General features: G+C 42.6%; 1 protein-coding gene across 7 annotated transcripts in view; it reads left to right on the top strand.

Annotated features, from left to right (window-relative positions):
* Positions 1-27,350, top strand: part of LOC121171578 (SLAM family member 5-like) — a 57,681-nt gene that overhangs the window by 6,016 nt on the left and 24,315 nt on the right. For 2 of the 7 annotated variants that reach the window (XR_005886149.1, XR_005886148.1), the window contains exons 2-6: positions 11,860-12,204; positions 21,488-21,775; positions 23,659-23,769; positions 24,055-24,164; positions 25,530-25,892. Coding sequence is in view for 4 of the 7 variants with exons in the window: in XM_041003307.1 (XP_040859241.1) it covers positions 11,860-12,204; positions 21,488-21,775; positions 23,659-23,769; positions 24,055-24,278 (968 nt within the window). In the remaining 3 variants the exon portion in view is untranslated. Of the gene's footprint in view, positions 1-11,859; positions 12,205-21,487; positions 21,776-23,658; positions 23,770-24,054; positions 24,358-24,733; positions 25,898-27,350 lie in introns of those variants that run through there. The other 5 variants (XR_005886150.1, XM_041003310.1, XM_041003308.1 and 2 more) reach the window with 4 other exon arrangements.

The raw sequence follows: 27,350 nt of genomic DNA, 5'->3' as shown, positions 1-27,350 counted from the left end.
CTTATTCTATTTTTTTTTTAAAAGAAATGTAGCACATCGCAGCAGAAGGCAGAGAATACTGGGCTAGGACATGCTACCCTGACTTCCAGGCACATTGTACACTCTGGGGTAGAGGGGCTTCAGATGCCAGAGGGGAGAGGTCTGGGAACATGTTGGAGTCATATTTAACCTGGGAAGAGTGACTTCTGGAAGCTTCAATTGACTGGGCCACTAAACTCACAAGTAGGTGAGGGAGCTGAGACAAATGAGGGGCATGGATGGCTGGGCTAGCCTGCAACACACGCTGTCATGAATAGGAGACAGAACGGAGTGCAGGCCAGCCTGAGTGGGCTGTAGAGCCTGTCAGTCAGTTTGCATGAGGGCCAGGACTGGGGTTTGTTCAGGCTGGGGTAGACTGCTACACCTGCCTGTGAGAACTGAAATGGGGCACAGGCTGGGCTGAGACAGGCTGCAACACCTGCTGGTAAATGCTGAGACTGGGGTCATGCTGTGCCAGACTGGGATGCAGTACTTCCCTGGCATGTGCAAGACACAGGGACTGAGAATGTACCTGGTAAGGAAACTTCAGGAACTCCCTTGCTAGGCCACTGCTTCCACTGAAGAATGAAAATTGACACGTGGGGGTGGGCCTGGCAGGGCTGCAGCCTCTGTCAGCCAGGTTTATAGACTAGGTTTAGGGGTCACACTATGCTATATCTTCCACTGTAAAGTGCTAGGGCTGAGTGTGAAATATCAGGCTGGAATGTAGTATCCCTTACAAGATCCTGGGCTGAGGGTCCCCCTGCTAGGGGAACTGTGGGTACAAGAACCAAGGCTGGGGTGGGCTGGGCTCAACAGGAGGTGGCACCCATCTGCATACATGTGGGCTGGGTCTGGGGGCAGGTCGAGCTGCAACTTCCATGGGTGTATAAGTGAGTAGGATGAGATATGGAATGGGACAGGCAAGGCACAACCAGGACTGGGGTTGGCCTAATAGGGGTTTTGGAGTACTACTGTGAACAGGCCACACTACCCCCTGGTGTGTGTGAAGACTGGGTCTGTGGCAGGCCATGCTGCAGCACCTATTGGTCTGTGTGAGATGAGGGTAGGGGCAGAACTGACAAGGCAGCTGCAACCACTGGTATATGCAGTGGGTGATGCAAGTGATGGACTGAACCTGACCCTATATTGGCTGGCACACAGAAGACCCAAGTCTGAGGTTATGGCCAGGTGACCTCTTAACCAGATCACTGGACTCAGGGGAAATCACAATAGATGTGCTCCAGCCTTGGAGTGTGTGTATCAGGACTGGGACTCTTCAGTTGCTGATGCCTGTTCTGTGGACAGCATGCCCAGATGCACACGGGGGATGTAACAGCACGCTCATCTATCCAGCAGAGAAGGTCAGGTGCCTTGTCACAGGACAGGAAGCAGAATATGTTGCACCACTGCCCTGGGTAAGCTTTGTAACAGCTTTCTTCCTGGACCGGTGGATGCAATAAGGTAGATTTGGTCTCAAATAGACATTGCAAAGATTTCTCAACTCTGATATAATTAAACTGTCAATGTCTTAGAACTATCAGAAAGTACACAAGTAACGTCCTCAGAACATTCTTCTATAGGATGTCATCAAATGACCATTCACCTAGCTCCAGCTCCTTTTTGACAGCAAGGAGCTTCCCTGTCCTCTTTCCCGCTCTATGGACACAGGAGAGGAAAAAAAAAACTGAAATATTTATCCCACCCACTTGTTCCTCCAAACCTGACCCTTCCTACCATAACTGACTCTCACCCGCTCATCAGAGGCTCACATAGGAATGCATCCCTCTCAGTTAGGTAAACAATGCTAATAGTAAATAAAGATTATTTAAAAACAAAAAAACAAAAGAATTCATAGCAAAATTATATTAAATATGAAATGATGAAAGAACTCTGAAAGGACTTGGATGAAACTTCAAGGAAATAGACTGGCTACATGATATTGGTAACCAGAAGTCTGTTTTAGGTTTAAGTACATAAAATGTCTTTGTATAAATATGGCAGGAAAGGGTAGAAGGAATGTAAAAAACTACATAATGGGACCAAAAAAACACAAAATAATTTCTGGATTAAAAATGCAGGCATGATATATTCTCCTCTAGGAAATTAAATTATGTACAAGTCAGTGCTCTTGAAGTTACTGCATAAAGTAACCGCAATACCAGACCCCGTGCAGTAGCCTAGCAGCTAAAGTCCTTGCCTTGTGGGTACTGGGGTATCATATAGGTCCCAGTTTGGGTCCCAGTCGCCCCACTTCCCATCCAGTTTCCCTCTTGTGGCCTGGGAAAACAGTTGAGGACGACCCAAAGTCTTGGGATCTTATACTTATGTGGGAGACACAGAAGAAACTCCTAGCTCCTGGACTCAGATCAGCTCAGCTCTGGACATAGTGGCCATTTGGCAAATGAATATGTGGATGGAAGGATAATCTCTGTCTCTCCTACTCTCTGTATAACTTACTTTTCAATAAAAATAAACAAATCTTAGAAAAAAATAATCACAATCCCACTAAATATACCAACTGTGTTAAGAAAAAGTAAACACAATCTTCATATGGAAAAATAAGCAAAAATTTCCCAAACTATCCTGGAAAAAAAACATAATCAGGGGACCACCCCTATCAGATACAAAAACATACGATGGAAGTATGATCAGTAAAGCAGTAAGTTAAGAGCACATGAATTAGTCTAGTGGCTAAAGTTCTTGACTTGCACATGTGGAGATCCCATATCGGCGCCGGTTCTAATCTCAGCAGCCCTGCTTCCCATCCACCTCCCTACCTGTGTCCTGGGAAAGCAGTCTAGTTTGGCCCAAAGCCTTGGGACCCTGCTCCTGCATGGGAGACCATAAGAATTTCTAGGCTCCTGGCTTCAGATCAGTGCAGCTCTGGCCATTGTGGCCACTTGGAGAATGAATCAGCAGATGGAAAATTTTCCTCTCTGTCTCTTTTCCTCTCTGTATATCTGACTTTTCAATAAAAATAAAAATTTTTTTTAAAAAGGGGCACATGGATAAGACATAGAACTGATTTTGAGATAACTAGCTAGTCATCAGGAGAAACAGTTGGATGCATACCATATACCTCAAAGCAAAGTAAATTCCACAAGTGCCACAGATTTAATTACAAAGAAAAAGTGTATTGAAAAAGTTGTTCATTTACCCCTCCTCCATCTCCAAGAAGCATGGACAGAGATGCCTTGTGCGTGAAGGAAGGAGAGGCAATTGAGTCCAGGCTTAGGATCTAGCCTATTAATGGAGCTGCCATGTCAAACCCTTGTGTAAGGTAGAGCACTGTATTCCTGAGCCCCTGGGCTTGTGTTTGACATATGACCAGGAATTGCCTCCAGCATCCAACCTTAGACAGCACAGTGGAGTGCGGGTAGAGTGGAGCGAGATTCTACCCACTGGGATCTGGGGCAGGAAGGTGGCACAGGAGTAGATGCTGTTGGGCACGAAGATGTATGATGGCTTTGTAAAGGAGGGAATTAGGTATGCAGCGTCTGCCCTGGCAGCTGTAGAGATCAACCCTGAAGCAAATGGAAGCTCCCTTGGGAAGGTAAACAAGATGCTGCTGGAAGTCTTCATGTAAACTATGGATATCTGAGGTTTTTACCGCTGGAGATCCTTGGGTCCCTTGCATTGCTGAGCCCAGTGTGAGCAGCTGCTGGGTTACCATACTGCTGCTTGACAGCGGAAAGAGCTCATCGCACTTTGCAGTCTCCCCTTCCTAGGCTCCTCCTGCATGGAGACACCTTGAGAACCCGTTCTCCTGGGGTCCTGTGAGCAAGTAGGGTAGGTGGCAATGAGCCCTGTAGAGGATTTTTCATTTGGAGAAACTCAGCTTACAATAAAGAAAAAAAGTGTAGGGGTGTTGAGCACATCTCAGTCACTGAAGAAACCTCAGCAGAGGAATCAACCTGAAAACATTCTGACTTAATAACTTTACAAATGATGCATTACGAGTTCATAGTGGATGTTTTTGAGTTGTAGGTAAACATCATATTTCTCTAGATAGTGAAAGACCATAAAGAAGATCTAACCAGTCTCTTTAAATGAAGAGAGAAACAGAGGAAATTAGAGTCTGCTGAGACAAAACTAAGATCATTCACACAGAGGGAAAACAGTCCATTCTAAATTCTAGCTATGAACTCTGAAATACAGTTGTGATTCCGAAAGACTGAAGAGAGATCTTTCAAAATAATTCAGTAATACAACAACAATAAAAGGAACAAAAACATATTAAGACATATGGGACATTATTAAATAAGCAAATGTTTGCACTGTGTATGCTCTAGTCGGAGAACAGAGGGAAAAGGACATGTAAAACTGTTCAATGAAACAATAGTGAGGAGATTCCAAATCTTGGAGAAGACTTGGATATCCAAATCCTGAAGTCCGTAGGATCCCTAATAGGTTGACTCAAAAAAGATTTTCCCCATAAGCATATTATACACAAATGACCAAACAAAACAAAACCAGAAAAACAAAAAACAAAAGAAAATGTAGAGAGAAGTGTCAAGGAAGTGTCACATCACTAGGGAATACCAGAGATTAATGGCGAACTAGTCAGCTGACATCTTAAAAACTGGAAGAAATTGGGGTGAGGTATTTAAAATCCCCATAGCGGGGTTGGCTGGCTGGCTGGGTGGAATACTCTCTAAGCAAAGCTGTCTCTCAGAAATGGAGGTGAATTTAAAACTTTCCATGACAAGCAAAGCTGAAGGGATTCTTTGGGAACTATTTCAGGGCATCCTACATTAGAGCGGAATGATCACCCTTATGAAAACTATCAGAAGAACAGGTGCCTAGAAGAAAGCTCTAATAATATGTATTTTTAATTTTAATTTTCTATGATTTTTATTTGCTGTTCATAGATTTATATTGATTAGAACGTAGTTATGTTTTTCTTATACTCATGGGTTTTTTTTTTTAAGATTTATTTTGTTTTCATTGGAAAGGCAGATATACAGAGAGGAGGAGAGACAGAGGAAGATCTTCATCCAATGATTCACTCCCCAAGGGGCTACAAGGGCCGGGACTGAGCTGATCTGAAGTCAGGAGCCAGGATCCTCTTCCGTGTCTCCCATGAGGATGTAGTGTACCAAGCAAGGCTTTGGGCCATCCTAGGCATCTTTCCTAGGTTACCAGGTGGGAGCTGGATGGGAAGTGGGGCCACAGGGCTTAGAATCATTGGCCATATGGTATCCTGGTATCCTGGCACATGCAAGGCTAGCACTTCAGATGCTAGGTTACCATACTCAGCCCTATACTCATGTTCTTCAAAAACAAACAAACAAACAAAACAAAATGTTTTATTTCAGAATTGTTTTAAATCTACAGAACAAAGATCATGAGAGTACTATACAGTTCCCATGTAAGCCTCAGCTCACTTGCCCTGTTACTACCAGCTGATGTTAGGACTTTTGTTACAATTTAAGAAATAAAAAAGTAGGAGAATTTTAAAAGTTAATAAGAAAAGATACAGAAGCTACATGATGCTCAGCAGCCATGCTCAGGTTTTCATATCATGGCTGTGTTGTTCTGTTAAGATGAGTTGTAAAGCACTTCAATTCTTCTTTTCTCTTTTTCATTTTATTTACATTTTGTTTGAAAGACAGAGAGACACAAAGAGACTAACACACAGAGAGATGTCTTATCGAGGTTTGCTCACAGATTGGCTGCAACAGCCAGAGCTGGGCTTCGTTGAAGTCAAAAGCCCAGAACTCAGCTCGGTCTCTCATATGGGTGACAGGGTACTGGAGTAATGCTCTCTAACCTCCTGGGTGGACATCAACAGGAAGCTGGATCAGATGTGAAGGAGCCAGGGCTTGAATCAAGCACTGAAACAGGTACCACTGATTCAGCATTGGTCACCAAAGGGTGGAGAAGGGCAAGGGAGGGGGAATGTGGAGAGGTCAGTCAATGGAACAAGTTATAGTTAGTGGCAGGATAAATTTTGATGTTTCATTGTGTGGGGAGGGGATACAGTTAGCCACAAAGTGGTGTATAGTTCAAAATCACTAGGTGAGGAGTTTGACTGTTCCCACCATAAAGAAATGATAAAGGTTGGAGCAGATGAATATGTGAGTTACTCTAATTCGATCACTACACAATATGAAACATCACATTTTATCCAATAATTATGTATGTCTATTTCTGTATCATTAAATGTTTTAAATGCCATGTAACCTACTTAAAATGGTGAATTTCATGTTTTATACATTTTATCACTCTAAAAAATACAACAAACACGAAATCTGAAATAACATGGAAAAAGAAAGGATGAGTTTTAACAGCCAGGAAAAGTTTTATGACATCAGGCATCTAAACTATAAAATCTCTTAAATTAGAAAAGTTAATAGATTTGACAATATAAAAATAAAAAATTTCTTTATTATAAAAATGACTATATAGTTAGGAAAAAATGATAAAAAATGGAAAATACTTAGATTGCTCATTAGTTGAGGAAACCAGATCCACAACAATACAATGAAATCCAATGCAAACATAAAGGACGCCTTTTATGTATTTTAAGAGAATTATTGCCAAAATGAAACATTAAGCAGAAAAAGAATAGTAAGTTGGCATTTGTGTAAAAGAGGAAGGGAACCACTTTTTTTTCTTTTGCATATGAAAAGGTTACAGGCAAAATGAAAACGAATAAAGAGGGTCTTCTCACTGTTTGCCATTCTGTGTTTTTGGAATCCTGAGCCATGTGTCTCCATTAGCTGTTGAAAAGTGTAACAAAATTTAAATATCTTTTTAAAAGATTTATTTATTTTTAGCCACTAGGCTACTGCCAGTGGCCTGAGATTTAAAAATCGTTAGGCATCCCTGTCATGTGGGATAAACAAGCAGGCAGCTCTTAGGTCTGTGAGCTAGAAGTCACAAGCTGATGTCCCCCTCCCCCCATGTACTCCTGCTGGCTAATCAAAGTGCCAGGCTTCCCAGGATGTACCTGTTGCATCCCAGGTGCACATGGACTACAAAAGGAGGTGGAAGATGGGAGAACCTTCTCTTTCCCCCTTGGGCCTCACTCATTTGCAGTGACTGTCCTTTCTGCATCCCTACAGAGCTTTGCACTCTCCTAGCTTCCTATTCTCAGGCAGATCCTCCCTTTACAGGTGTGATTTTGGTTCCTGTTTTCTTCTTAGTATAAAAACAGTTATTTGACTTACCCATGTGTATTTCAGTGTAAGGTTGCTCATACTCCATGTGTATGTGTTTATTACCTGCACTGTAAAATAAACTTTGTTTCTGTTTTCACACATATCAATCTCCATTTAATATCTCTATCTCTGCAGAAGACATAAACCTAGAATAAATATTAATAAATTCATTGTTCACATCACCTTGACCATACAATCCTCACTGGAAGCTTTTACTAGAAGTTTCCATAAAGCCTTATTTCTCTGGAACCAAGCAAAAATAGATGTATGTATCACAAGGCTTAGTGAATTTCTGTTCATAGGTACAGTCAAATGACTATTGGGTGAGGCAGAGAGGAGTTGGGGAACCTGGAGACACTGACTTTCAGAGACCTGGAAATTCACATGTGTTGGAGCTTGAAGGTAGATCTGGGAGAGAGCCTGCTGGTCCTTAAAGATTGAGAACTGTGATAGCTACATTTGTAGCTCGGTCAGAGTCCAATCCTACAAATTTGATTGTTGTGAATAATTCTTCAATCAACTTTGCAGTCAAGATACCTCTGACATACTGGTATACATTTATTTATGTAGAAGTGGGATTTTAGCTGGTTCTATTTTTAGTTTTTGGAGGAATCTTTGTAATATTTTCTATAATGTATGTACTAATTTACATTCCTATCAACACCACATGTGTACAGGGTTTTGTTTGTTCCACATCCTTTTCATGATAGCTGCTCTAACAGATACGCAGGATATCTCATTTTCATCTTCATTTACATTTCCCAGATGGTCAATGGTTTTAAATGTTTTTGGTATACCTGTTGGCTGTTGGGATATTTTCTTTGAAACACACCTATTCAGATCTTTTGCCTATTTTAAAATTGAGTTGTTTTCTTATTATGAGTTTTCTGAATCCCTTGTGTATTTTGGGTATTAACTATTTATCAGGTATATGGTTTGTAAATACTTCTCCTGCCACGCAGGTTATCTCTTCAATATATTGATTATTTCATTGTTTGTGAAGAAGCGTGTTGGCTTAAAGTAGTCTCATTTGTTCATTTTTGTTTTCTGTGTATGCTTTTAGAGTATGAATTTAGATATTACTTTGCATAGTACTGACATTTTAGCAATATCAGTTTTCATATTCATGAACATGAAGTGTCTTTCCATTTATTCATGTTGTCTTTGTTGCTTTTGTTGATTTTTAAGTAATTTTCACTGTATAGATCTTTCACGGCTTTAACAAAATGTATCACAAATGTATTACTCTCTATTGAAATTATGCTAAGAAGGATTATTCTCTTGAATATGTTTTTTAAAAGAAAATTTGTTTTGGTATGTAGAAATGTTACAATTTTTTTGGTGTTGATTTTATGTCCTGAATTTCGACTGATTTTGTTTATTCTAACAGTTTAAAATTTGTTTTTTGGTTTATGGAATCTTTTACAGATTAAGACAATTTCATTTTCCTTTATCATGTGCATGCCTTTTATTTCTTTTTTGTCTAATTGATCTCACTGTTGTTTAAAATACAAATCAGGTAGGTATAGTGATAGTGGCTATCGTTGCCCTATTCTTGATCTTGGGAGAAAACTTTCAGTATTTCTATATGAAGTATGAAATTAACCAGGGGCTTATAAACATGACCTTTATTATGTTTCTGTCTCACCGTTAGACTTCTAATTTTGTTTGTCAGTTTTTCTCCCTGAATTTATTTAGCTGTGTATTTCACATAGCACACAGAAATTCTTGACTACTCGCTGGTCAGGAAGTTTGTAAATTTTTGTTTATTTACAGACATTTACTAATACATTATTTTTTCCTTTGTTGATGTCTTGAATCTCTGATTGTTCATGCTCCTTGTGATCATACATTGCAGTCTTTTTATTTAAATCAGTAGTCATGGACTAGTTTCAGGAGTGAAACCTCCATAGACTGGTTTCGGGAGGGAAAACCCGTTAACAGTCCACCCATCTGAGATTCAGGGCAGGCCATTAGCCATAGGTCATGGATATAATTTCTACTGGAGTCTTTAGGCAGGCTATTCTGGTATTTGGGTGAACATGTAGGTGGGAATGGTGCTGGAATTCAAGGGAATATACCCAGAGACTGACTCTAATGGTGATGAATTTGGAACTTAAGTACATTTGGACAGGCATGCATCCTCGCAGCCGACCTAGAGTTGGGGTTCACTACAAAGTAGACCTGGATTCTGGGTTCATGAAGTCACCTCAAACCAGAATCCCTAAGGTTGTTCTGGAGCCTGATACACAGGAGATGTCCCAGCCTTGAGGTAAGTTTTGATTAAGTGGGACTTATCCCAGGGATGTAAGAGTAGTTCCTCATTAGAAAATCAATTTATGTAATATGAATAGGATGAAATGAGGAGGGGAAGCAAAGTGCTAATTTTTAGAGGCAGAAAAATAATTGACAAATTTCAATACACTTTCAGTATTAAAACTAGCAATACAGGATAGCTTTCTTAATATTATGAAGGATATTTATGAGAAAAACCCACAGTGAACAGCATAGTCAATGGTAAAAAAGCTAAATGCTTTGCCCACTTTCCTTACTGATATTTGGTAAGTTTTAACCAGCGAAATTAGACAAGAAAGGAAATGAAAATGGAACAGAAGGAAAGCATATATTTCTTATTTGCAGATGACATGATTACATATATAAAATCAAATCCTATAGCTAATACAAAACCTATTAGAGCTAATAAAAATGAACACTGATATTATAGGATACAACCAACATGAAAAAAATTGTTGAGTTGCAACACATCAACCATGAACAATCTTAAAGAAAGCAGTATTTCATTTATAATTGTGCAGGGAAAGTGTCTAGGAATAAATTTAGTGCCCTATTAATGCCTGTTGGAAAGTAGCAGAAGGTAACCTGAGTGCTTAGTCCCCTGAACTTGATCAAAAAGGAGTTCCAGGATCCTGGCTTCAGCCTTGCCCAGCCCCAGACACTTTAGTTAATGACCTATTGGATCATTGCATGGGAGATCTCTCCCTGTCTCTCACACATAAATACAGCAAATCTTTAAAACAGTGTTAACCACATTAAATCGGTCTGCTACAGACCCTCAAGGCTTCCTGTTGTGTTCCAAATCTGATCAAATTCCACATTTCCACCAAGCTTTCCCTGCTTCTCAGTCTCCTATTTTCTCCACTCATGGCTATTCCTTTTGTCTAACATGTAAGTAAAGCTCATTTCTTCATCAAAATGTTTGCACATGCTCTTTTCTCTTCCTGGAATACCTCTTGGCATCATTCAAGGTACAGTTTAATTGACACCCTCATTGGGACTTTTCTGGAAGAATCACATTGCCACCCACACAAACCACCAGTGTTCTATCAATTTGTTCCAAGAATCTATCATGGTTCTTAGTCACACATAAGAGAACTCAACTGACTAGCTGAGTGTATATATTAGAATTATCAGGCACCATAAACATTAGAGAACTCGAGGTGACTGTGCTTGTCTAGGAAACACACTCTAACTCCGTTCCAGCAGAAGTGGTATAGTAGAAGCTGGAGCATGATTCCTGGTATAGACACTGCTGCTCACAGCCCAATACCACTAACATCGGATGCTTGTCCTGTCTCAGAACTGTCTGGATATGGCTACTGCCATGATACCACTGTCATTAGCTTAGATCATGTAGTCATTTTCTTTTCATATAACTGGCTTGTATTTGAAAGTATGTGGTAAGAGCATGTGATTGGGGGAGTCTAGGTCAAGTGCTGCCCAATTCTAAAGGAAGCTGGGAAAACTATCTGGAATTTCTGTAGTGGGACATTGGTTCTGAGTCATAAGGTAGGGAATTCATTCATAAGGTAGAAGAGTTTCCTCTTTTTGAGGAAAGGAAACCCTAGGGCCAGGGGACAAATGTGTAGTCTATGCCTCATCCTTCTTAAACAGGTCAAGGTGAATTAGACGCACAATACATGTGCGTATTCATCCTTTTCAGCACACTCATTGAGCAGGAAACTCCAAGAGGGAAGAGACCTGCTCTGCTTGGTCCTCTTTATAGCATGGCACCTACAGGAGTACCTTCTCATTAAGTATTCCTTGAATTAAATTAGGCTGAAAGGGCTGGCTCTATGGCATATCATGTGAAGCTGCCATTTACAATATCGGCATCCCACATTGGTGCCAGTTTGAATCCTGAGAGAATCTTCACTGCTTCATTCACTTTTCAACTCGCTGTAGCAGCTGTGACTAGGCTGAAGTTGAGAGCCAAGAGCTTCACCTGGTTTCTCAGGCACAAGCACCTGGGGCCATTATGCAATGCTTTCCCAGGTATATTACTAAGGATCTAGGTCAGAAATGAAGTAGCTGTCAGCATTGCAGGTGGCTGTTTTACCAGCTGCACCACAATGCTGGCTCCTATTTATCACCTTTAACACTTTCAGTTTTTCTAGCTGGACCCAAACAAGGATTATGTTGGACACAAGTACAAAATGAAGGGGAAAGCTGGAGTCTAAGAGGGTGACAGATATGTCAAGGCCAGAATAACACTTACTAAGTTACTTGTGCAGCTTGTTTCCTTGTCTGTCAATGTGGAGGTCATTCTCCTTTTGCTAAATATTAAATAAATGTGATGTGGAAGCATAGAATTTATGCAACATCTTGTTTCCTCCAATCCTTTCTTCCATTAACTTTAACTCTCCTTCACCAGGTTTCCAGGCTGTCAAGGACCCCAGCTCTTCTTGTACGTTGAACAGAACTGTGGGGGAATCTGTGCAGCTGACACTGAACTCCTCACCAGACCCTAATATCCGAGAGATTGAGTGGTCTTGGGAGTCCCCATCTCAGAGAAAGCAGCTTCTGGTGTCCTGGAAGCCTGATGGCCCTGGTCCTGATTGGTATGACATTAAAGACCTCAAGAACAGATTCAACCTGACAAAGCTGGGTTTCCTGATCATCAAGAATCTCACTGTGGAAATGAGTGGGCTGTACACAGCAGAAATCAAATTCAAGTCAGGACAATCTCAAGTGGAGGCCTTTCAACTCTGTGTATATGGTAAGATGTGGGTCCTTGCCCAACTCAGCATCCCAACAACCACCTTTCTAAAATTAGTTAATCTAAACTGAATTCCTTTAATGTCATACAGTTTATCTAAATAAATGTATGTAAGTGTGGGCTTTCTTTGATGTTGAAAAAAGGAGAAACTACAGACAATAAAAAGACATTTATAGTTATTGACTAAATAAAACCAACCTAACATCCTGTAAATAAGCCCAATATGTTTTTTTTTTTCATCTCCTTTGATGCGCTAAAAATAAAAACTAAGTTTAAAGATACTTTTAGCAAAAGTTAGCTAAAATTTCTTAAATTGCTTAATTAAGAATCCAAGAAAAGGGAGAAGCAAAGCCACCCAAAAGGATAAAAGATTTTTCATTCCTATAATGTTATATTAATTATTATGAACAGAAAAATACAAATATTATTATTTGGTTGTTTCAGAAACTGACGTAAAAATTCTTATTAGAGACATGTTGACAAAAAGAGAACCTCAAAATTGGACATTGAAAAGATGAAAGAAAAACACTGAGAAGGAGTTTGACTGTTGGAACTGGTCATTAGGTGAAACGGGTTTAGATGAATTGATCTGCAGTCATGTTGAAGTGTTCTCAGGACAAAACTATCTCTTAGATCTAAGTTGTAGGTGCAGAGGGTGACTCAGTGGATGAGGGTGACTGGTGGTTTTTCGGGGAATACCCATCTCCTACCTCTCCCCTGCGCAACCCACAAATCCTCATGTAGTGGAAGTTGGGGAAGAGTGAGGGATTCCAATATAGGAGGTAGGAACACTTGTAACAAGAGCCTGGAGTGACTGGATTGAGTGTCTGAGTTGAGGTATTCAGTGAGTAAAGAATGTGAAAAATGCCACCTACTTCCCTGGCCTCCGACTTCTCATTCTTGATCCTGTTCCTCTTGTTCCTCTTGGTTGTTAAGTTCTAAGCTTAGCTTTCAGAGAAATACAGTTTTATCCTATTTCATTGGCAACAAGAAATGGAAATCTGCTCAAATGAGATAACAGACAATGTCTATCATCAAGATAACACAGAGCCCACAGGCACTAAGATCAGCAAGCATCTTCTCTGACCCTCTGGTTGTGGTGTGAGGAAGGTAATGAGTATTCTCTCCTCTCTCTGGTGGGACCAGATGGTCTCTAATTCTGTTTCCTTTTCACTCTTTCATCAGCTTTGCTCCTCTGGGCTTCTCCATGCAGTCCACTGGCAGCTATGCATCCCACCCAGCAGAGGACAAAGGGGCTTTCTTGGCCCTCTTCACACAGGGGCAATTCTAGTACTCTTATGCTGAGGCCCATGCTGATTTGTATTGGTCATTGGTCAGGGAAAAAGCCAATTATTGCAGGAAAGACACAGGATTTCTACTCTCGGCTGTAAATAAAGCCAGAGTGCTGTGATTAATAATCATATATAAAAAAGACCAGGTTGTAGCAAAAGAGAAATTGCCAGGAAAAAGCCAGAAGTGCTACTAGCTGTCTTGCCTTCATCCTCATTTTTCCCTGATAAAGCACCAATATCCAAATCAAATCCTCCATCTGCACTTGCTTTTTCCTTGTTACTGATAGGACTAATGACTGCACTCTGCCCTGGAGGCCCTCTGTCACTTGCTGCCAGCTTTCCTCTTGTTTCCACAGAACTGCGCCTCCTCTGTCATTCCATGCCCTTTGGCTTTCAGAACTGAATGTTCTAAATAAAGGTTTCCTGACCTTTCTGCCCTAAGAATGAGCCTTTATATTTTAAAGTATTGAGGTTCTTTTAAAATGCTTTTTTCTGGATCTTAACACTGTCTGCCTTGTTTGTACTGGAGCCAGCATGTTGGCTGCTCTCCCCTTGAGAACGAAATCTGCCCTCCACTCTCCTTGGCACTCACCAATCCTCTTACACAGCTCCAGTGGGCATTCAGAAAATACTTCTCTGGCCAAACAATATTTAAGGGAGTCCTATAAAATTATACTGGAGGGCCTGGTGTGGTGGCCTAGCGGCTGAAATCCTCATCTTCAACGTGCTGATCCTAATCCCGGAAGCCCGGCTTCCCATCCACCTCCCTGTGTCTGGCCTGGGAAAGCAGTCCGTGATGGCCCAAGGTTTTGCGAATCCCGCACTCGCGTGGAAGACCTGGATAAGGTTCTGGCTATTGGCTTTGGATGGGCTCAGCACCGGCCGTTGCAGTCACTTGGAGGGTGAATCATTGGATGGAAGATCTTCCCTGTCTCTCCTTCTCTTTGTATATCTGACTTTGCAATAAAAATAAATAAATCTTTAAAAAAAGCATACTGGACTTTTCTAGGATTTTTACTACTGAAACCTAATATCCTTTCATTCATTGAGAATATCTAATAAAAATGCATCTGAACCAGTTGCTGAATGAAAAGCTTTAATACCTAAGGACATGATCTGTGAATACATACTTCCATGATTCATAACACTTTGCACTCAGATTTATATTTAAGTTATTACAATTTCATTAGATTGAGACCTCTAAAGAAGGTACAATGAGACAAATATCATTTTCTCCAGTGAATCTTGGGAAGGACACAAGAATTAGTTTTTAGTAATTATCCTAAATAGATGATTGAAAAATTATGGCTACAGGTCAAATTCAGCCCAAAGCCTGGTTTGTAAATAAGGTTTCACTGGAATACAGCCACATCCATTCACTTCCATATTGTATTTGTTGCTGTGTACTGCAAAGACAAAGTTATGTTGCTGTGACATTATGACCTCAACAACCTAAAATATTTATTCTATGACTCTTTTTGGAAAAGTTGGCGTATGGCTGTCCTGTGGATCCTGCTAACACAGCTGCCCCCTTGCAGCCTCATGGTGTTGTGAAGATTAAAGGAGGTAATAGGAAGACTTTGGAGCTGTGCCTGGGAGTTAATCCCTGCTCAAGCAATGCTAACTATTGTCCTTTCATTTGCTAATGGAGTAAAAGACATTGATAAATTTCATAATTATAACATCTTCAGGTTTCAATAATAAACCAAGCTTCATTGTGATGTATTAACAGATTATATTGGTTAATATTTTGCTTAAGGATTTAAATTCTCTATTTATAACTGAAATTAGTCCATGGGTTTGTTAGTGTGTTTGACTTGTTCTGTTTTGTTTTTGGCATTCTCCTTATCTGATGTGAGTGTTCAACTTAAATTATACTTTAAGATTGACCTGAGGGTTCCAGGTCTTGGGGTTGGGGGTGGATGTCAGCTCCCCGCAGTGTGGCGACTGTGGCAGGGGAGGGTGCCCCTGCTGGGCCAGATCCAAGGCTGGGGACTCAGGCCAAAGCCACTGCCAAAAGGCAGTGATTGAGCCCTTGGCATTTCCTAGGCCAAGAGGAATCTTCCCTCAGAGTGAGTGCACCATGAGGGAACCTTGGGAATGGGATTAAAGTCCTAGCTCTTCCCTGCTGCCAAAAGCTTGCAGCAGGACAAGTCTGGGAGGGTTCAGGACTTGGGGTTGGGGGTGGATGTCAGCTCCCTGCAGTGTGGCGGGTGTGGGAGGTGCCCCTGCTGGGCTGGATCCAAGGCTGGGGACTCAGGCCAAAGCCACTGTCAAAAGGCAGTGACTGAGTCATTGGCTTTGGGTGGCCAGTATACCAAATCATGCCAGGCTCTGCCTGTTGACCACCCAGCAGTGAGCTCTGGGGTTTTTAGGATATGAAATTGATGCTTAGGGACACCCATGAATAAGGCCTGCTTTAGTGTACATGAGAGATGAATTCTGGGTGATTCCCAGTTACAGGGCCTGAAACGTTTGGATAAGCGTGGGGACTGAGACCTGATGGTTTGGAGGGGAGTGTCCATAAGATCTATTCGGGCCAGACTGAATCATCAGCTAAATAAGGAATCCTGAGATGAGGTGTTAACATAGAGCATCATTGACTGCCACACATCAGTCCACACCAAAGCTATGGATGGGGGGCTGTCTAGCAGGGCACCGTTACTTGACTGGGTGGTTGAATAATGGACTGGTCACATTCAGCACGGTCAAGACATTAACCAGCATGTGAAAGATTTTGGTCCGGTTTGCATGAGGACCAAGTATGAAGTGGGTAGGGTCAAGCTGGACTACAACACTTATTGGTTCAAGTAAATGCCAGGGCTGGAAACAGAACTGACCCAGCAGAGACCGGTCACATTAGGCAGGGCCATGACATTAACAAGCATGCTAGAGAGCCATATCCGGGGAAGACTCCGTGGGAGATGTGTGGGCCAAACCCTGTGTAAATTCTAACCCCATGGGTTAGTTCAAGAGACAGGGTGGTAATGGACTTAACTAGGTGTGACCAAGGAGCCTGCCATAAAATCATAGATTAAAGAACTGACAACAGTCTGGTCTGGTCAAGGCAGCAGCACCTGAATGTGCATCCTGAATAGGGTGTGGAGTGGGCTGGGCTGCAACGTTCACCAGCTCATGCAAGGCCAAAAGGAAGGCCAGACTACGCCAGGCACTAGCCTAAAACCCAATGGCGTGTATGAGAACTAGGTCTGGGATGGGATAAAGTGGAGAAACTTGGGAAACTTCCCTGGCAAGTCATAGCTCCCACTGGTGAACATGTGGTTCAGACCTGGGGTCGGACAAGCTGGGAAAGTAGCTCCAATGGCAGGTCAATGTGTGAAATGGCAATGGAACAGGGTGGACCGGGCAGGACTGAGCAGACCTTAGCCCACAAGTGAAACTAGAGACCAGGATGGAGCACAGGTCATGCCCAGCTAGGGTCATGTACCTACTGGTCTGCGTGAGCCAGGGGGTCAGGACAGGTGAGGGGTAGTGCCAAGCTGAATCAGAGCAACCACTGGCATGCTGAACACTGGCTGGGAACAGACCTGGTTGGGGAGCTAAGGGGACACCCTAGCTGGATGGAGAGTCCCACTAAGGGGCGTGTGGGCTGGAATGGGGGCTGCATTCTGATAAGGAAACAGTTGTAGTCTCCCTTGGCACAAGTGTGGACTGGGACTGGACGCACCAAGCTGGACCATAATCCAACACCTTCTTGTGTTCTGGAGGGCCAGGTAGATGTGAAATGGACTGGGCTAGGTCTCAACCCCTACTGAGCCATATGTGAGCTATAAGTGGGTATGGATGAGCCCATGGCTGGGCTGAAACATCCAACAGCAAGAACCAGTTTGGGTTTAAGGCCAGTCAGGAAAACCCACTGTTCCTACTAGGACAGGAGGCGAACTGATTAGGGCTGGCTCATGGACCCACTGGTATGCATGAAATCTGGCATTGGGAGGGGTTCTGATGGAGAAGCCTGGGCAACTCCTCTGGCAGGACACAGACCCTGCAGATAAGCACAAGAAGCATGGAAGGACACAGCCCAGAATAGGCCATGGAAAGTTTCCCACTGGCATACATTTGGCAGGGGTCAGGGGCAGACCAGGCTGAATCAGTTCATGTCATCCACTGGCAAATCTGAGCACTGGAACCGAGTGTGGGTCGAGCCAGGTTCGCTCGTGACAAAAGCAGTACACAATACGGAATGACAAGGTGAGGTTGCCTGTGCCAGATGTGATCACAGCGCACAACAGCATGCGTGAGAACCAAGAAGGGAGGGGGTGGAGCTGGCAAGGGAAACATGGACAGGTACTCCCACTGGAGAGCATGAACTGCGATGGGGGCAGACCAGACTAGGCAGGACTACAACACCTATGCGCCTCATGTGGACTAGATCAGGGAAAAGCCAGGCTGACTGATTGATCCTACTGGTGCAAATAAAATTAGAGTGGGTGAGGGTTGTTTGGGCTTAGCCACAGCATCAGCTGGAAGAAGCTGGTACTGGGGCTAGTTCTGTCAAGTCAAACCACAGAACCACCTGGAGAGTGCATAATCCGGGAGTGGGAGAGGCCTGGGTGGGAAATAGTGGGCTCCTCCCTCTTGAGTTACCACTCCCATGGAAGGGCATGAAAACTAGGATAGGGGCTGGGTGGCTAGATAGAGAGACACCCAACAACATCTGTGAGGGCTGCATAGTTGAGCTGATTAGATGGAACTAGACTTTAATACTCATTGACAAGTGTGAGAGTTGAATGGGATGAGGGACAGACTGGACTAGTCTGCTGCACATACTGGCAATCCAGAGTAGAGGGCAGGCCTGGTGGGGGTTAGTGTGGATCACACCGACTAGGCTGCAGCTCCCACTGGTTTATGTGAGGGCCGAGTATGTGCTGGGTGGAACCAAGCTGGACTCCAGCAATACCCATTGCACTGGACTGCAATCCAGTGGAAGACATGGATGGAAACAGAACCAACCCAGCAACTGCAACCACCACCTGATCGAGGCAATGAACTGTGCCAGGTCCTGCACTTGCTAGTATATACAAGAATCTGGTCTGGGAACACCTCAGACAAGGTTTCTTTGGGGATCTCCCCAATCAAAATGCTGGACTCAGAACCCTAACCAAGAAAAGAGAGACGACAGAACAAGTCAATCAACCACCTCAGTTATATGTTGGCAGTGAAAAAGTGGGTAAATTGGAAAAAAAAAAAGAAAAAAGAAAAAGTGGGTAAATGGAGACTCTATGATGGACTATGTCAATCAGTGGATTTTTCAACGACCTCATCGTGCTTGGAGTGGTGAGATTGGCAGCTATTCATAACTGGTGAACTATCAAAACCATTTGAGCAAGACCCTCGGAGCATGCCCCACATCGGGGACCTGGGGTGGGTGGGAGACTGGGTGGGGCTTCTCCCTTAAAATCCCCTTTTACCTCAGCTATATGAAGGAAACAATATGGAGTTGTCTTACCCATTTCCTATAGCGCTAGAACCTTTTTACTCTAATTATGTAAAGATTGTCAAAATATAAATTAAATATAAAAAGATTGACCTGAGAAGTAATTTTTGTTTGTTTGTTTAGTTTTTTTCTAAGCCCTGGAGCATTGTATCAAGCACAACTTTATATCCCTTGCCCCTTTGGTAGCATTCAGCCTTCCCTTATCAAAAGGCTAAAATGCAATGCACTCAGTCTTAAAAGTTTGTAATTTCTTTTAGGTGTATACGCTTCTTCAGGTTTGCTGCCTCATTTTAACTCGATTTATACTCTTTCTACTTTCCAAGCAAAATACTGTTTCACTTACATTTTAATATTTGTCATATGCATTTGGACATTGCATTCCTTCAATTCTTTTAATAGTATCTTTTCTAGATTTTTGCTACACCTCAATTCTCACTCCAAATGTCATTGACTTTAATTTTGATTTTTTGGTTGTATCTTTTATTTTTTAATTTTTAGTTGTGTCTAGCAGTATTTTTTTCTTGTAATTGGTACTTTAAGAAAATCAACTTTTGATTTTGCTGATTGAATGGTTACTCTTTTATTGTTCTCCATGTGTCTGAATAAGGAAAATGCCTCACTATATGAACATATAACTTGATTTTCAAAGGTTTACGTGAAGAGGGGTTTGTTTTCCTCATGTATAAAAAGTCAGGGGAGAGCAATGGCCCAGCTGCTCAGCTTCATCACTGACTCACTCCTTCTGCTCTGGCATCCTTACAAAAGTTACGGTCATGATTTTTTTCCTCACAGCTACAAAATGGCTGCTTCTCCAGATGGCATCCACCACCAACACAGCCAAAGAGGAGGGCAAGAAGACAAGTCTGTCTTGTATTGAGGTTTTTTCTTTCCACCACTGAACACCTTTCATCCCACCTCACTGTTTCTCTCTTGCTTTGTTGGTCAGAACTGCAACCAAAACAGACACCCAGGGTCAGAACCAGCTTACCGATGCCATGACAGATGAAGGCAATAGCAGAGCGGGCAGTGGGAGTGCGTGTGCAGTGAGCTCCCTTGTGGGTTGTCCTCCTGGCCATTCTGGTCTGCTTCCAGCTGTTGTAAACCCTTCACTCTGATCTGTGTAGATCTGCCCTCCTGTTTAACAGTGGATTTGGTAACTTATCCTTGTACTTTCAGCATTTTTTGTGCGTTTTTGTGTTGTTTCACTTTATTTTGTATCAATTTACACATTTCCAAATTGTATTAATGGTATATGTTTTTAGGTGTGTAGAAATCTTTCTTCATTTTACTTAATTTTTTAGTATTATTAGTTATTTGTTCTGGAATAACTATTTCTACATTTGTAATAATTTTGTTGACTTTTACTAGCCTGTCTTTTTCTATCTTTCTTTGAAATCTCAATGTATATTAATAGGTGATGTAGTTAATACTCATTGGATTTATCTAAGCTGAGAGTCTTACCCTTTAGCAGAGGGATTTAATGAATTTAAATGTGTTTCAATTGTGTTTTACATGTATCGATCTATTACCAACATCTTATTTGACATTTATGTATGTTATACTTTCTTTTTTTTCCTGTGCTTTGTTTGTTTCATAGAGTTTTCCTTGAATCAAACTTTTCTAGGATCTTGATAGTTATACGGTCTTATACTTTCATTCTCTTAATTAATAAGCAAGCTTTTATTGCAATAATTGAAGAAACTCACTTCCTCTTTCAGGGTGTAACAAGAAGTTTAATACATTATTTTCATCATCATCTCAGTTGCTATCATGTCTGATCATTATATACATACACAGTTATATAAATATTTGCATATACACATTCATATGTAAAGACAATTTGAAAATGTGTGGAAATGGAAACAATGAACAAATTTACTTTAATGAAAAACATTTGCATCTATGAATAATTTATCATATTTACTGTGTAATGATTAATATTATAGGCTTGAATGTAAGTTTAATTGATTAGTGCTATACTTTATTTCTATATTTCTACATGGTTTTTGAATTCATCATTTACTCTTTTCCTGCACATCCTTGAATTTCTTTTACAGAGACAGTTACATCCTCTGGACTCATACGTGCTGAACTACCTTTGTTTTGCCCCTTTAGTTTCAGTCCCGGTGGGAAGGGCTTACATTCTAGATTCAAATGCATGTTCCCACAAAGATCATGGAAAATGTGCAAGCAGGGTAACTTGAAGGAGCTGGGAACTTAGGGGAAGGCAACTGGGCTCCAAGGCAGATGGGAAAAGATCAGGAAGTGATCTACCCCATGCTTCTTGAAGTAGATGGACAGAGAGATGCTCCTAGTCCCTTCCTGAGTAAGGAAGAGCCTCAACTTTCTGTCCCTAGGCTGAGTCAGAACAATTTCAGTGTGGGGGGGAGGGTAGTAGGCTTGGTTCTCAGGCCACTTCCTAGAGAATGGGCAACTTCACACAGCTGCATATTATAGGGGAGAGATTTATTGATAGAGTCAGTGGACCCCTGGTCCTAAAGCTTAGTTTTTCTTTCATCCTTTCTTATCTCAGAGCCCATTCCACACCCCCAGATTCAGATTCATTCGATATCCAACACATCTGACTGGTGCAATGTCACCCTCGAGTGTGACACCCCAGGGTACACTGAAGACCTCACAGTGACTTGGATGGCCAACAATCTGGAGCAGAATAGAACACTGGTGCCAACCCCTCACTCCAAGAATCTGAGCCTGAGCCTGCCCATAGACCAGTGGAATGTCCATCTTACCTGTGTGGTCAGCAATCCTGCAGACCAGAAGAATGCCACCTTAGACCTGAGGGGCATCTGTCCACAGAAGGGTGAGTGTGATGTACGAGCAAGGGTGATTAAAATGATTGGCAGAGGATGTAGTGCGATGGGGAGCGGGGTCACAGGGATAAGTCTGGGAAACTAAAGAAAGTAATGGGATGGGTGTACATTGCAAGGCTGTTCCTGTAGTAGGACCAAAGAAATGTGCCCCTGACTGCAGCCTTGTTATATTTCTCAAATGTGTCTGCATAGAAGCCATGCCTGTGTTTGCAGTCTTTGTCACTGCCAAGACATGCAGAGAACATAGGAAGCCCTACCTCAAGCCTCAAGGAGCACTGGAGGCTATGTGAGTCATTAGAACCCAATCAGAGGAAGAGAAAGACTGGAGGAGCAAAGATAGGTGAGCTTCTAGGAACCCTTCACTCTGGTCCTAAAGTGCTCACTATCTGATTCAGGTTACTCCACCCCCATGCATGGCCTGGATCATATATGCCTCGCCCATGCAGGTGGTTAAATCTCTGCTGCTTCTACTGCAGGCATGGCCTGCCCTTCCTCAGGATGATCATCTCCCTTGAGTGTCTAAACAACAGTCAGCTGCCTCTGGTCAGTGTGAGCTATAGTGGCCCTCTTCTCACCTCGGTCACCTATTCATGACCACATTTCCCTCAGTCAGTCTAATGTCATCTTGTTTGCATGGAGGGACTCTCCAATGGTAGGTTGAGCATGTACTCACTCTCAAAGAACCTGAGCTCTCAGACCCTTGTTGTAGCAAGGAAGCGAAGCAAAAAAGGAAGTTTAGCCAGGCCAACTTCTCTGTCTTTCTAGTGTTTGAGTTCTGCTTGCTCCTGTGGGGCTCTCATCTGAGCAGTCTGTTCCTGGCCATGTCCTTACTGATTCTTCCCAGTAGCATTCTGCTTGCAAACTTCCCTGAGTACCTGTTGTATGCTCTGGGGGAGCACAGTAGCACAGTGAAAAGGAAGAGAAGTCCCCGTCCTCAAGGAGTTTATAGAAAAGGGGGCCTTGCATTGGGTGGCCTTCAACAGACTATTTAACTGTCTGAACTTTCTATCTAAAAGATGAATAATGTTTCTATCTATTTCATACTGTTGTTACAGGAATGAAAAGATATAATCTACGAGAGTGTTTAAAAAGATTCATGGGTTGCGCTCACTTGGGGAGTGAATCATCGGACGGAAGATCTTCCTCTCTGTCTCTCCTCTCTGTATATCTGCCTTTCCAATAAAAAATAATAAAAATAAATCTTAAAAAAAAGATTCATGGAAATGAAGTTAAAAACTAAGTTTATCTTGGTGCACAAATTTTGAAATCCACATGTAATTATTTTCATAATATACATTCCTATGCAGTTTCTGAGGACTTCTTTTGTGACTGCATTCCAGTAAATTTTTTGAAAAACCTTTATACATAAAGGTACCAGCATGGTATGACATATAATATGTCATGGATGATTTGAAAATACAGATGAAAATGAGGAATAAGTTTCTAAGTATAAAACCAGATATTAAGCATTGATGTCAAGGGAAATACAACATATAGTTGAAGAAAACAGAAGACCTTGGAAAACTGCTACATGACTTGGGAAAGGTGTCAAAGAAGGGAAGTACCTGCTTGGGGCCTTGAGGGTTGAATAGGAGTCTTCTATTGTACTGTCAGAAATACATCCCTCACAGAAAGCACAGCATGTTCTGACATCTGAAGAGCACAGATCTTGCCATCTCCTCTCCCTTTAAATGTATGTTCGTTTTGGAGGCCCGAGAGGAGAAGAGACAGGCAGGCAGAGGGGCTAGAAGGAGCAAAACCATCTAAGCCATAGCAACTTAGTTGATAGACCTTGAGCCAAAGCTGTCTCACTCCCCTTAGTCCAGCAGGCATGAGGGAGGCAGAGTCAATACTTGCTTCTCTTCAACCCCAGGTCATCCTCAGAGCAATTGGATTTGGATGGTCAGCATCTTGTTGGCTCCTCTGGTGGGCCTGGGGATAGTCCTGTGGATCTACAGGTGGAGGAAGATGAAGACTGACAGAGGCAGGTGCTGGGGAGACTCTGAGGATGGTGGTTCTGGGGAGGAGGGTACCATGGATGGAGCAGCCCAAGGAGGGACTGATAGGACCTTGCTGGGCTCTCTTGGGACTCTTCCCTTGCAGAAGCCAGGGTGTAGCCCTGCTGGGGATGGGAGTTGTAGGAAAGGAAAGGTGGTGGGTGGCAAGTGCAGGGCAGTGGCACAGGGCCTAAGCTTATGACCTAGGTCACCATGGCTGCCCTTGTGATGGGCCTGAGTAGGGCTTACCTCAGTTGTACTTTGTCATTCAGCAGCTGCTCGCCAGGCCCTTCACACAGTGGACTATGCTAACCAACAGACTGGAGGAGCTGATAGTCTCGACACTCCCTACGCTGAGATTGGCCTCCTGACACAGCCAAAGGTGAGTTTTAGAGAACTGGACCACAGACCAACCTATGTAAAGAAGCCAGGGGTGCCTGGGAAGTCCAGGGTACTCTTCCACCACCAGACTTGGTCCTGTTCTTGCCATGAATAGGTTGGGCACCTGGTGCATGCTGGGAGCTGGGTTACAAAGGGAAGATGCCTCACAGATATGCATCCAGGATCAGTGAGGCCTCACTGCCACTCAGGGAGGAGAGGTGGTCGAACGGTGCACAGGAAGAGAGTGAGACTAAGTGAGGCAAGTGATTGGCCCAAGGCCATACAACTTAGCCAAGGTGAAAGTGGGATAAAAAGCCTGCAGAGGCTCGCCACCCACAGGCTGAAGCTCAGGCACAGGACAGGCAGGAATGTAAATGATCAGGGTCTGTTGTCTGTCCAAGGCCTAAAGGAGGTAAAGCCAGGGACTGCAGGGGAACCTGGAGGCAGGACAGATGCAGAGATCTGAGGAGCCATAACCAAATCCAGCTCTCTCTCCTCTCCTCGCTCCTCTCCCCTACCTGCCCCAGGCCCACCATTAATGCTCCCTGTGTATTGCCCTCCATGGGACAGCATCTCCTATGACCACCTACCTTCCAGTTGCACTGAGCATGGAGGCCTGGTGACAGGACCAGCTAGGGGAGAAAAGGGCTCTGAAAGCTCTGGCTCAGGAGTAGTGCTCTTAAACGTAAGTTCATGTCAGCATTGCCTAGAGGGCTTAGTAATGGAATTTCTGATTCAGCGAGTCTACATTGGGCCTGGGGAATCTCCAAGCTCCCAGGTACCACTGACATTCCTGGTCTCACCTTGAAAAATTCTGAAATTGCATTTATAAAGTGATAAGTGTATATCATCAAAAGCTAAAAGCTATGTATAGATCTCAAGACTAAGTTATCTTCTAATTCCTTTATCCATGAACTTTGTGCAGTAACCTTGTAGAGGACAACTGTAATGGGAATAGGATGGGGGTGAGAAGAATGCCAAGTAAGATAGTGCGGTGCAGGAAGTGCTAGAAGATGACAAATGCTAAGGAGGAAACAAAGCATGGAGAAGGAGTGGGGAACATGGGGTGGAGAGTGGGATCAGAGGCTGAGAATACAGGCCCTGGAAGACATGAAGGAGGAAGTGCTCTGGAAGTTTAGGTGGCAGGAACAGGGTGTAGCATCCTGGGCAGAGGACAGAGCAAGTGCAAAGATCATGGGGATCTGGGCTGTAGCTCCATTCTGGAAAATTATATCCGAGTTGACAGCCAGAGTTATCTGGTTGAATTTGGAACTACACAGAGAGTAGGGGATGCAGTTTAAATGACTCCTGTACCTAATTCTTAGAAGTTGACCAAGCCCAGTTCTCATCCCCACTTGAATTGTAGAACGACACAGAGGCAAGCAATTGCCGTGCAAGGAGATCCGAGCTTACTCCAGCTGTCCACACCATCTACAAGGAGTTACAAATAAGTCCAAAGCCCAGAGGAGACACCTAGACCAGAAAGACACAGCACAATAAAGGACTGGGGAAGATCCACCCCATCTCGCCTTCAGCCTGGAGTCTTCAAATGTCCAGTGCCCAGTGGTGGAACTGGGACTAAGGGGACTAATTTTGACCCAGCCCCTGAGGCAGTAAAGACATCTGAGCTGCTGCCTGGAAGCACACGGGTGAATGTTTGAGTGAGTCAGCTTCATGATACACATGGACACTTACTCCCGAGGCTGTGGATTAAGGCATCAGGTGCTTGGTAAGTGACTGAGGCATGAGGATGATGTCCTTCTGGATGGGATCAGGCCCCCATCTTTTTTTTCCATTTATTGTTATTCTTACCGTTTTATAATATAATTCCATAGGCTCTGGGATTTCTCTTGCCCCCTCCCCAACTCCCTTCTCCCCATTGAGTTATCCTATATTATTATAATAGTATAGTTCCTTATAAACAGTCATCTGTCCATCAGTGCAGGGATGGACAATGGCAGAGTCCATCATCCCATTGTCTAGATATGTCCAACATTTTCATTGGGAGTCCATCTTTTGTTTGGAAGCAGAAATGCGTGTTGCATTGTGTCTTGACATCTGGATATGGTAGTCTCCATTACTCCCCCGCTATAATTGCAATTTGCATGATGGATTCCTCATATTAGAGAGAATATATGGTATTTGTCTTTGTGAAACTGACTTATTTCACTGAGCACAAGGGTCTCTAATTGGGACCATCTAGTTGCAAATGGTATAATTTCATTCTTTGTAATGGCTGAGTAGTATTCCATAGAGTAGACATACAAGAGTTTCTTTAAACATTCCTCTTTGGTGATAGTGGACATCCCTATGTAGTTCCAGATTTTAGTGGGAAGGCTTCCAATCTTTCTCTGTTTAGTATGATGCTGGCATTGGGTTTTTAGTAAATTGCTTTGTGTTGTAGAATGTTTATTTTATGCCTATGTTGCTTAGGGTTTTCAGTATAAAGTGGTGTTGGATTTTATCAGATGCCCTCTCTGGATCTATTGAGATGATCGTAGGGTTTTTATTTTTTCAATTTGTTGATGTGATTTATTCATTGATTTATTGATTTGCGAATGTTGAGCCAGCCCTACATGCCTGGGACGAATCACACCTGTTCTGGGTGAATGATCTGCCTGATGTGCTGTTGGATCCATTTGGCTTGTATTTTGTTGAGGATCTTTGTTTCTACGTTGATCAAAGATGTTGGTCTCTAGTTCTCTTCTTCTGTTGTTTTTTATCTGGCTTTAGTATTAAGGTGATATTGGTTTCATAGAAAGAATTTGGAAGAATAGCTTCCCTTTCTATTATTTGGAAATGCTTGTGGAGGATTGGAGAAGTTCCTGTTGAAACATTTGGTAGAATTCAACAATGAAGCCATCTGGTCCAGCACTTTTCTTGGTTGGAAGGGCTTTAGTTACAGATTCAATCTGAATCAATGTTATAGGTCTATTTAGATTGTTAATCACTTCCTGATTCAATTTTGGTGGATTGTATGTGTTCAAAAATCTTTCCATTTCTTCTAGGTCTTCTGATTCGTTTGCATATAGTTGCTTGTAATAGTTCCTAATAATTCTTTGTATGTTTGAGGTATCTGTTGTTTTATTTCCTTTCTTGTCTCTGATGCTATTGATGTGTATTTTCTTTCTCCTTTTTTTGATTAGTTGGGTTAGTGAGGAATCTATTTTGTTGATTTTCTCAAAGA

This window comes from Ochotona curzoniae, unplaced genomic scaffold (genome assembly GCF_017591425.1).
Source record: "Ochotona curzoniae isolate NIBS_2020 unplaced genomic scaffold, NIBS_Ocur_1.0 scaffold_2683, whole genome shotgun sequence".
In the NCBI taxonomy this organism is placed as follows: Eukaryota; Metazoa; Chordata; class Mammalia; order Lagomorpha; family Ochotonidae; genus Ochotona; species Ochotona curzoniae.
The sequence above is the reverse complement of the archived record's forward strand: the minus strand, read 5'-3'. Positions and strand labels throughout refer to the sequence as shown.